Genomic DNA, 11,582 nt, shown 5'->3' on the forward strand with positions numbered 1-11,582 from the left:
GCTTTCAACAACGCTACAATGCTGCAGAATCCCAGTCCCTGATGGTAAGGGCCGCTACGCACTGGAGAGAGTGGCAATTCATTACAGTATCAGCCTAGGGGCACCGCTGTGGTTGATACAGGATTCCCAAAGATTGAAAAAGGCTGCAAAGCTTTCAGACTTTCGGCGGCTGATGCAGTCAAAGCCCGTTTAGGAAATAACCTCCCTAAATTCTTATCGAACATCCAGACCATTCCTGCAGACCTGTAGAGTTTGATCTCCAAGGATCTCTTTCGAAATGTACAGACAAAAACAGACACGATGATTGACCAGCCCACCTCTCGATCAATTCCTTTTGATGACTGTACCCCCAGGGAGGGGGGGAGAGGTTTATCCAAACCTCGATTTGTTCCTGTGTGAACTGAGTGAATTGGGAAGGTACTGAAACACTGTGAAACATTCATGAGTTTGATTAGTCTTGTCTGATCCAGATTTGGGTCACAGGATTCAGGTAAATTTGAACAATCTGAGAACAGAACACATTCAGCCCTGCTTGGCTGCTCTTGGACGTACAGAGGAAATGCCCTCCAAGAATGAGGGCCCGGACGTCCCCAGAGAGACGGTGTGTGCGTGTGTTCGGAAAACCTCACTACTGAGGACACAGGGGGAGGAACCACACAAGGGACTGCAGGCGGTCACTAGAGACACTCGCCGCGCTGGGACAGTCTGCGTGCTTCCGCTGGGCTGGAGGCTGATACAGCCTGCACCAGGTCCCCTGTGCGGATTAGTGCTGAGACGGCACTTCCTTTTGCACGTCTGCTATGCTTGTGTGTTTCGGTAAGTGGCTGTACATTGTGGACACTTTTAATCGGAAATTAATGAAGATTTTAAAAACAGCGCAATTTCAGTAAATGTAATTTGAAAGAAGTGAAATTCTTCTTTTAAAATATGCTATGCATGCAGATAAAGAGGTATTCCTTGGAACAGAGCTATGCCCCAGCCTCTGTAACGTAGTACTGACTGTGGCAGAGAAGGAGGACTATGGGGCGACACACAATTGGCATGATTGTCACGCCTGCTTCAGTCACTGGGGGTCGGGCACCTGTCGTCTGCCTGCGCACGAGCTGCGCCGCTCTGACACGATAACTGCGCAGCTCAGCTGGCGGACAGCAGGGTGAAAACACACTCTGGCTGGCAGGGTTCAGAAGAAATCAGCTCCCCACCTCTGCCCATTTAATCACCCCCTGCATCTGATTGGCTGCTCAGTCCCACGCATTCCTGTACCCACTCTGATTCCCCAGGCCGTCGCTGCTCACGAGAAAGAGCAGCGCTTTGTTGCCTGGTTGCGGGTGGGAGAGAGAGATGTGATGCTCTGCTTGGATAAACAGTGGACCGATGCTATACAGACATAACAAACGGTGGCGCACAACTTCAGACTTTCACTGGCGTCAGGCTCCTTTTTTCACCAGTGTGCTCATAGACGCACACACACATGCATGTATGCACACACACACACACACACACAGAACACGCGCGCACACACACATGCACACACACACGCACATACACACACACACACACGCGCGCCCACACGCACATGCACACACACCACACACACACCCTCACACACACACACACACACACACGCACACACACGCACACACACACAGGCACACACACACACACACACACACACATGCGCGCCCACACGCACACACACGCGCGCACACACGCTCACACACACACACACACACACGCACGCACACACACACACACACACACACACAAGGGGTTTGCCAGGGTAGTGGCTATGAAAGGGAGGGGGGTCGGGGACGAGGGGTCTAGAGGTGTAGTTGTCATGGTGATGGGAGGAGTGAAATAGGATTTGTTGTATCAATAACCTTGAGGAGACAATGAGAATTAATCATTCTGAGACAGGGGTGGTGCATGCTGGTAGAGAGAGAGAGAGAGCGTGAGGGAGTGAGAGAGAAAGAGAGTGAATGTGAAAAAAGGGAAGATGAATCAAATAAATCAATTGATTTACAGCATCTTAGCTCTGTCTCCCTTCCAGTGTTATTTTAATTATCAAATAATTCTCTCGACAGCTGCCACTGGCCAAGGGGACTCTGGATTGTGGGCATGAAATATCGTATGAGTGCTGTTTGAAGTGGAGAGATAAAAACGGTTACTGGCAGCACACGTGTCAGCCCCAGCTTTGACTGAGCACGGGGGAAATCGCTCTTACCCATGCCCTGCGCCTCACCTCTTTCCTTAAGGAAATTTCATTTTCTCTCCTGTTTACCTTCCGGAGACACTGACCTTCATTACAGCAGACCGAGGAGCCGCCTTGCTGGAGTTTTAATGAAAAGTGGAAACACTGCAGAATTAAAAAGAATTTTTTTTTTCATTGACCTTATTTCATTAATAATGTCAAACCCCTCTCCATCTGGACAACATTTCCTCGTTCCTACCTGAATCTCATTTTAGGCTGATGGTAAAAATTTATCATTAGGCGCTAATATTGAAGAGAAGGACAGTGTGAACAGTGGGCTTTTTCTCAAAATGTCTTTTTCAACATTTAAAGATTAAACTGTTCACAGTGCACCATTTCTACGTGTGATTGCTGTCGATTTTTCATTTGCTTCTCTATCTGTCTGTCTTTCTGTCTCTCGGTTGTCCCCACCTACTCACACAGGAGATGCAAGTGGAGGAGTTGAGTGCGGTCAGACAGACATTGCAAGCCGATCTGGAGACGTCGATCCGGCGGATCGTCGATCTGCAGGCAGCCCTGGAGGAGGTGGAGTCGAGCGACGAGAGCGACAGTGAGAGGTAGGGGGCGCTGCTGCGCGCAAACACGCCCTCGATAGCAATAGGATCAGATACAGACCAGCGCCTCAGACGGACGTTTCATGTTTCAGGGCTGTGAACAGATCTCTCACGACAGCAGAGGTTATATTATGGGGACATGGATTGTTTTTTTTCATTACAGACTGGTCTTTCTAAAGTAAGCCGGAGCGCTCCGCTCTGCTCCCGTTACATAAGATGTCCGACCCTCCCCTCTGACTGACGCGGGAACACGCTGTTGACTAATCGCCCAAACACAGTCACCCAGTCACACTGACACGTTGGCACACACACTGTCACACGATTACTCACACTGTCACACCAGCGCACCCTCAGTGGCGTGCTGTCGCACCTCGGCTGCAATTCTATTAGCCGAATTCTATTACCCACGCAAACACATCTGTACGCACCGCGTCACACACACACAGGCTGCCAGAGCAACACCTTGACTGACAGGCTGCCACAGGAACAAAAACTGATCTGATCACAGCTGCATACCCACAATGACCTGTCACTTTTATACTCTTCCCTGCCTATCTCTCTCTCGCTCTCTCTCTCTCTCTCTCTCTCTCTCCCTCCCTCCCTCCCTCCTTCTCCAGTGTTCAGACGGCAGTGGATTCCTTTTCTAGAAAAAGAGATCCGTAAGAACCCCACCTCCTTCATTCCATCTTTTCACTCCCTCCATTTCGTCCCCATATTCTTGTTTTCTGTGGTTGTGGCCTAACTGCATTGCAGAGCCTTGGGTCTGGCTGCATAAAAACATCTTAAGAAGAGTCTACAGCTTGGCTGTTCTTTTGGGTTTGAAGGTCTAGCTTAAGAAAGGCCTGAAACTTTGTGACAAAGTTCACTAAAATCAACAACTATTTTGAATTTGCGTATGTACAACTGTATATAGTTATACAGGCTTTGACGAATTCATGTTTATTGAATAATTTTAATGATTAATAAAATTTAATAATATATAGGATGCTAAGCATTAATAATATATCATTGATAAATAATTAAAGTATAACCTTACTGATCATTTTTTAAATAATATTATTTTTAAAAAATGAAAGTGTCTGTTTAGGGACCGAAGTGAAATTTCAAATAATTTTTCCAAAACCAATTTATCTAATTACATGAAAGTAGAGTGGAAATTTCATCAGAAATATTTATGGAAATAAAAGCCTTTGGTGCCAGTTTGGAAGAGCTGCTGCTCCAGTCCCCTGAGGCCTTCCCAACCTCACATCATTTTAAGGGAAACGCAGCCATTTTGCAAACTGCAATGGTTCACTTTGAAAACGTGTCACTTTTTATATATAGCCTCACCTGTAGGTTACATTTTTCATTGACATGAGTTTGAGATTCGTGTACACAAAATATGTCTGAGCCGAGATGAGTTTATAACAGCCCACAATTTCACCCATAGACGGTCATCAAAAAAAACAAAATCACCCTATTCCGTGTCCTGAAAAACATATTATCCTTGACGGATTCGCAGGAAGAGGTATTAGTAACAAATGTTACTCGATGAAATTTTCAAAGGCACCTGCTCGTGCTCTGCCTGTAAGGTTTGCTACGGTAACTTGCTGAGGAGAACACAACCTGTAGCTGCCGTTGTCACTTTCCTGCCGGAGTTCATTCGGCTCCGTGTGTGGCTGTTTGTGGAAAAGTCGCTCTGGAGCGGCGCTCGCTGGTGACGGACGCTTCGGTAGCTGTTGACATGGCGGAAAATGACGAGGGAGCTGTCAGCACTGTTTTGTTCCTCTTAAGCGCCGTAGCCGTTCTCAGAAAGCGAATCTGATGGCGCGTGCGGGTTTTAGCGCCTCGAGGTCTCCGACTTTCGCTGAAGTTTCGCGCCCGTCCTCGGTCTGTCGCGCTCCGCCGCGGTCAGTCTTAAAGCGCGGCTTCTTGTGATGCAGTCAAACCCGGGTCATCAGAAGAGCTGCAGCTCTGACGGCCAGGCTGCTGCAGACCACAGCATGCGGCTGAGCGTCTGAGTGTGTGAAGCGTGTGTTTCAGAATGTGTGCATGACGCTGTTCTACCACAGCAGCAACTGAACACACACTCAGACTTGCATATACACATACACACGCTCCCACACAGACATACGCATTTATACATATCCTCACACACACACACACACACACACACACACACACACAAGAAAAAACACATACATTCATATGCACACACACAGACACACACACACACACATACATTAATTTACATTCATATGCACACACACATACCACACACACACACACACACATTCCTGCACAGAGACACATACATTCACAGGCACACACACACACACACACACACTCACTCACACTCTTGATATACACTGCCTGGTGAGATACAGAAAGGCTTCTCCTGTAATGAGGCATTCCTTTGAAAGTTCACCAGCTGTGATATGCCTTGTCACCTGAATAATACATGTACATTCGTCAGAGGCCCGACCTCTCTCTATGGCTCCCTTACTCCCCCTCTCCTTTTTCCTCTCTCCCCCTCCCCCCTCTCCCACTGTTCTCCTCTCCCTCTCTCCAAGTCTCCCCCCTCCCTTTCCTGAGTGTCAGGGGAGACTCTGAAAGGGTAAATGTGTGTCAGTGGAGGCTTTTACGATGAATGCGACTGTCAGAAGGAATGTTGGCATGGCAATTTCTTCTTTTTCTTCCTCACCACATCCTCTTAGATTTTTATTTATTTATTTCATTTCAATGGATGGAGACATCCGTGCAAGGCTGAAGAAACCCTTTTCTGCCCACAGAAAATCTTCTCATTTTTTTATTTATTAAGCTCAGCAAACATCCTAATCCATGGCGGCTTGAAGAACATTTATTTATTTATTTATTTATTTATTTATTTATTTAGTCAGTTTTGCCCACACTACTTCATTTATGGCTGTATATTCTCAGATTGTGCTCGAGTTATGCTCCTTGCTGAAGGGCACTCACACTGTGAATGTAGCAGGGCCATCCCCGGGGGGTTCGAACCTGCACCTGGGGACCTGGAAGGCCAAAGTTCCCTATTTCCACCGGTCTTGTTCCACAACTGCCTCTACACATCACACCAATCACAAATAATGAGCATTTGTTTGTAGTGAAAAAAAGTGATTTCCTTGAAAAATTCATTTGCTTGGTTGAACTGTAGCATTTAGCATTTGATCTTTAATGTATTCTAAACAAACAAAAAACAAGATAATTCCTACCCCTGAAAGTACAAAACAAAATTCCTACCCCTGAAAGTAAGTGTAAGAAAGTAAGGCTAACTACTACCATACACACACGTGTACAAATGTGTGTGCAACTATTTGTGTGGGCAGTACATTATAGCCCGGGCAGGAAACTAACTTTTTTTGTCCGCTGACCACAGTGGCTGGTGCACCCCAAAATTCACCGGCCAATTTCAGTTTTATCAGACAACTAAATATTTAGAGTGGAACAAGACCTCCAAACGATGGGTGGCTGGTAAAGCAGACAAACTTACCAGCCATGGATATATTTTACCAGCATTTGGCTGGCGGCTAGTGTTAATTTCACACACTGATTAGAGCTATAGCAGCAAAGTGATTTTATCATGATTTCTGTGGCAAAAAGACTAGACCATGTCATGGACATGGTTTGATTAACTGAAAGACACACGTGAAGAAACAGCAAGAAATACTATTTCGATAGATTTTTCTTCCATTGTCTGCAAATTATTTATATGGCCATAGAATCCCTTCAACTGGTGCTCACGTTGAAAAACATGAAAAGTTAACTCAGCCGATCACGGTTTGTTCGATCCGTTCTAAAAATGGTCAAGTGGGTTATTTTGTCTTGTAATGATGTACCCATTCAACACTGATCGACAAAACGTCACAATGTTGTATATCACTAAACTGAAGCTAAGGCATGATGATCACTAGTGTTACGTACAGCTGGGTAGAGTCCTCTGTGTGTTTGAATGGGTGTTATGGTGTGCATGCCTCTTGCTCCTTATCTTGTATGCACGGCCGCATGAGCCTCAGACAAAATGGAGGGTGGCGGCGTCAGAGGGGCATCTGGCTGACCCGTACTGTTGTTGCCATAGTGACAGCGTGTCCAGCGCAGGATCCGTGGGCACGGAGGACGTTGGCGAGGGGATCCGCCAATGGCTGGGCGTCCCGAGGGCCAGAGGAAGCTCACCTTACGGCGGGAGCAGTACCACAGGCAGCCTAGGAGGGCGCCAGTCAATCGCCGACACCATGAGCACCTACAGCTTCCGGTGAGTCGCCGAAATTGGGCATGTCAAGAGGGCAAAAAAGAGCAACAATGAATTAAAGTAATTAAACTGGCCACACTATAAAGGCCAATCACAGAAGGCCCTTTTAGTCTCAATACCTGCATCGTTTTGCAATCATTCAGTTCGGTACTTTTTTTATTTAAGTCATTTAGTTATTCATTTAGTTATTCACCAAATGTTTTGGAGTTTTGAATATGCCCTTATTTTCCACAGAAGGTGTGGCAGGGCATGGAAGAGGCGGGGCTTAAATGCTGAACTATACTGAGTTATCAACCAGTGGTAATTCCAGCAGAGCAGTCCGTTATTGTAATACACTGCCTTAAGTTAGTTTCCAGTGAATTGCAGCAGAACCGTTGGGAAGCGCATTTTGATGACACTCGGTATTTTGATGATCCTGGACACACCCACTTATCCCACCTCCCACTGTTCACGATGCGCTTTTGTGTCCGATTCTGTGGGAAGCAGGAAAAGGCGGGAACGGAGAACGCCCTCTCAAGCTTTTGCCGTATTGTGGCAGCCATTCGTTATAATGGCCCTCCATTACAACAGCCCCGCATCGCTCCTTTTGCAGGGCTGCAGTTTTCTGGCCATCGGCCTCCATACCCTACACAGGCTTGGCAGATGTTCCGTCAGCAAGCTGCAATTAGCTAAAAGCATCCTCTTGATTAATTAATTGGATGTCGTCTGACATTTCCCCTGGTGGTAATACCCCCCCTTGTTCTCCTTTGATTTACGGTCATGTGTCTTTGCCTGCTTAGGACTTAATTGTGACACACAACTGCAAAGATTGATTCAAATACTGCTTTAAGCCAGTGTTAGGACATGCAAAACAGGCTCCTTCACATTGGTCAGAATTTTATATCCTCGTGGAACTGTATTGATTCTGCCTGGTTGGCAATGTTTCGGATTTGGAATTGATTCTAACAGAGCTAATCTCACTATGCTTCTAAAGCAAGCGTGCAAAACTCAAATCCTGGAGGGCCACAGTGTCTGCAGTGTCTGCCAATTGAGAACTTGAAAACTAGCTGTGTGGACCCTCTGGTGAATGACTTAAACTAAGCACTTTAGTGCTGAATCACACCGGAATCAGAAGACAATGCGACTATTCAGGAGCCTAAAACTCCTGTTTTATCTTCATATTTAACATAGCTGCACCATAGTTGCATTTCATTAAAACAATCTATTTCACACTATTTCTATTGCATATTTAGAAAAACGAGATCCTACGCCTTCCAATTTCTTATATATCTACAGTGCAGCATAGTAAGTAGTTTACAGTATGTACCATATACTACTGCTTGAATGATTATCCTCTGCACACCCTTACATGATGGTCGTCACACCGTTACCTGTGTGAGGCAAACAGAATTTGGGATAATGGAGAATTTTTCAAGTTTGGATATAAAGCATGATATAACAGTACACTATTTCTCTCTCACTCCCTCAACTGTTTACTTCTGTAGACTATATGTTTTTAGTTGAGCTGGTGATGGAGAAAAGAATTGTGCCTCACAATGGTTATGGAACACAGCCTTTTGTGTCACAACAGCATTCAATGAGAAAATGCAAGTCGAAAGCAACATTTCCTGTCACAGTGGTGGTGGAACAAAACATTTTGTGTCACAACGGAGAAGGAAAGCAACATACACCATCACAGTGGAAATGAACAAAGCATTTAGTGTCACAATGTGGATGGAACACAACCTTCAGTGTCACAATAGGGATGGAACAAAACATCACATTTTGTCACATTTTGTTTTCAGGCATGCGCAGTTATTTAAGAGTGGGTATTTTGGAATGCTTTTTCAAAATTCTAAGTCAATGTTCTTGAGCTCCATTGCTTTCAGTTACCAATCGTGACTGTTGCATCAGCATCATAATGTTGTGTTAAGAACATGGGCAGAAATCCCCAAAAATGAATAGGAGCTGAAGATGGTTGCAATTCTGGCCTGGCAGAACATCACCAGGGAAGATACCCAGTGTCTGGTGATGTCTATAGGTTTCACACTTCAGGCAGACATAGAATGAAAATTATTTGCAACCAAATACTAAATATCACAACTTTAAGATTGTTAATTTGTCCAATTACATTTGGTCCCCTAAACTTGAACTATGTATAAAATGGCCTGTAATTCCTGCACCAATGTGGATGTAAAATTATAGCTGACATTGTTTCATTTGAAATTAAATGTGCTGGAGTACAGAGCCAAAACAACAAAAATTGTGTCCAAATACTTAGATTGCACTGTACACAAATGTGAGGTTTTATTATTTTTCATCTGCAGTACATTTATTTGTAGTGCATGTCATTATGCTGAAACTGCAGCTGTTTAGCAAGAAAACTCATGTCTGGTCCAGTGGCACCACAGGAGCCATCACCACAGGATTCCAATTTGTGTCATGCATCCATTCAAATGGTGACACTTCACCACAACACATTTCAGTTGGAACATTCAGGCTCTTTCAGTCTGCAGGAAAACCAGAACAAAAGCTGGACGTGCCATTGAATTTCAGCATTTTATGCCTCCGTTCCCATTTCTAAAAAAGAAAAAAAATTTCCCCCGACCTGATTGGCTGGCAGTGAAAGGGGGTAGGGTTTAGACAGACTACTCTGAAAGGCACAGCATGCCTGGCAGCTGAAGCCTATGACGGTTCTGCCTCTGTGCCGTTTGCCATGGTTGCAGCTTTTATGAATGCGCACAAAGAATAACAAGAAAAAAATTGCCTGTGTCATTCATAATGCTGAGGAAATTACTCTTGGATTAATCTGATCAGAAAAGCGGAAAGTCCGTCTGTGAATAGAAACCTGTCAAATGCATCCAGTGCTGAAGTCATGGTGTGAATTGGCCAGTCACTTGTTCCCTCCCCTCCTCTCATTTCTCCCTCTGTCAGATCTTGCTCATTGGAGCCAGAGGATGACCAGTCGGGGCAGGGGGGTCTGGGCAGGGCGTCATCCTCTTCGGCCCTCTCCGAGCTGCTGGAGGGTCTGCGGAAGAGGCGGGCGGGGTGGGAGAGGGGCGGAGGGGAGGGGGAGGGCAGTGGCGTGTCTCTCCCCATCTACCAGACCACCGGAGCCTCCGTCCTGCGCAGGAGAGCCTCCGCCCTCTCTGCAGGGAGCGACGAGGGGGTGGAGGAGCCCCGCCCGGGCATCCTAAAACCCCCCAGCCCCCTGCTGCCGCGCGCCTCCAGCCTGCGCGCGCTGTCCGAGACGGGGACGGGCGGGGCCGCGGGGAGCGGTAAGATGACCCGTTTCAGCTCCTGCGATTCCCTCACCTCCTCCGTCTCCTCTGCCCTCGGGCCACGCCTCCGACCCTCCAACCTCTCCATCCCCGAGGAGGAGGACGACCACCTGGCCACGCCCACCGCCCGCTCTGCCCAGCCACACCGCCGCCGGCTCCTGTCGGACCTGGCGGTGGAGGGCGGGGAGTCATCGTCTCCCCTGGGGGCGGAGCCTCTGGTGTTCCAGAACCGCCGTATCCTCGGGAACCTGGATAACGACGCCGGGGACGCCGGCTCGGACATTCTGCCCGCCATCCGCCGGGCACAGTCCACCAGCAGCCTGTCGGGGGGTTCTCTCAGGGGGGGCACGCGGAGGGCCCTCAGCGTCCACTTCGGGGAGCTGCCCCCCTCCAGGGCGAGCTCCCGCCGCGAATCGGACACGGACTCCTCCAGCTCGGGAGGGTCCCAGCGCAGGGGGCCCCAGGGCGAGCGGCTGGAGGCCGAGGGCAGCGAGGGGGACGTCACCGCCGTCATGAAGAAGTACCTGCGCAAGGCTGAGGCCGACTGAGGTCAGCGTCGCACCTTCGGGAAACACGGCCTCCAGGGCTGGGCTAGTTCCATTTCAGCTCAGTCAATTCAGACAACTGAGTTGCAATTCAAAAAAAAGCTGTTGGGGATTTTTCAATCACTTGATTTTTATCACAATTTACTGAAATTGACCCCAACTTCACTTGACCCCAAGTGCATTACCTGTTTCTATTATCCACACCCCACAATGCCTCATAGGTGCATCACACCTTTCAGTCAGTGAGCCCCGCCCACTTCATGATGCCCTACAACCTCATACAGCTGGGATACAGAACTACTTTGGCATGCTTTGTGCGCTAGGCGCCGACAGTAAAAAAAAAGTTATACTTTTTTAGAAACTATGTGGGGGGAATCCTCAGAGGGTAGGAATTTAAGGGTGCTTAAAGATGAAAATTTGGGAATGACTGTGCCAAAATCCTGAACCTCTCTCTTCCCTTTCCTCTCCCCACCCTCTCCTTAGCATTGGGCAGCATGAGCTCCAGCTTGATTTGACAGAGTCTTCCTGGCACTACAGAGGGAGGGGTCTGGATGTGGAGGACACGTGTGGAATGCGCACACAGAAGATACATTTTGAGCACTAGAATCCGTTTGTACACAGAAATAAAGGGACTTTTGAAACCCAAGCTCGTCGCCGTCTCCTGCTGTATGTCACAGCTGTCTGTGTGTACGAGCAGACTGAAGGCAGGCTACTGTAGCGATGTGG

At 47.4% G+C, this 11,582-nt stretch overlaps 1 protein-coding gene across 1 annotated transcript in view; it reads left to right on the forward strand.

The window, feature by feature from the left end:
- The window catches only part of LOC135239225 (unconventional myosin-XVIIIb-like), a 53,353-nt gene extending 41,851 nt beyond the window's left edge, over nt 1–11,502 (forward strand). The window contains exons 41-45 of the mRNA XM_064307741.1: nt 2,675–2,808; nt 3,423–3,464; nt 6,881–7,054; nt 9,965–10,860; nt 11,340–11,502. Coding sequence (XP_064163811.1) covers nt 2,675–2,808; nt 3,423–3,464; nt 6,881–7,054; nt 9,965–10,859 — 1,245 coding nt within the window. The 3' untranslated portion in view covers nt 10,860; nt 11,340–11,502. The remainder of the gene's footprint in view (nt 1–2,674; nt 2,809–3,422; nt 3,465–6,880; nt 7,055–9,964; nt 10,861–11,339) is intronic.
- Nucleotides 11,503–11,582: the final 80 nt, after the last annotated feature.

The sequence above is a fragment of the Anguilla rostrata genome, chromosome 14 (assembly GCF_018555375.3).
Source record: "Anguilla rostrata isolate EN2019 chromosome 14, ASM1855537v3, whole genome shotgun sequence".
Lineage (NCBI taxonomy): Eukaryota > Metazoa > Chordata > Actinopteri > Anguilliformes > Anguillidae > Anguilla > Anguilla rostrata.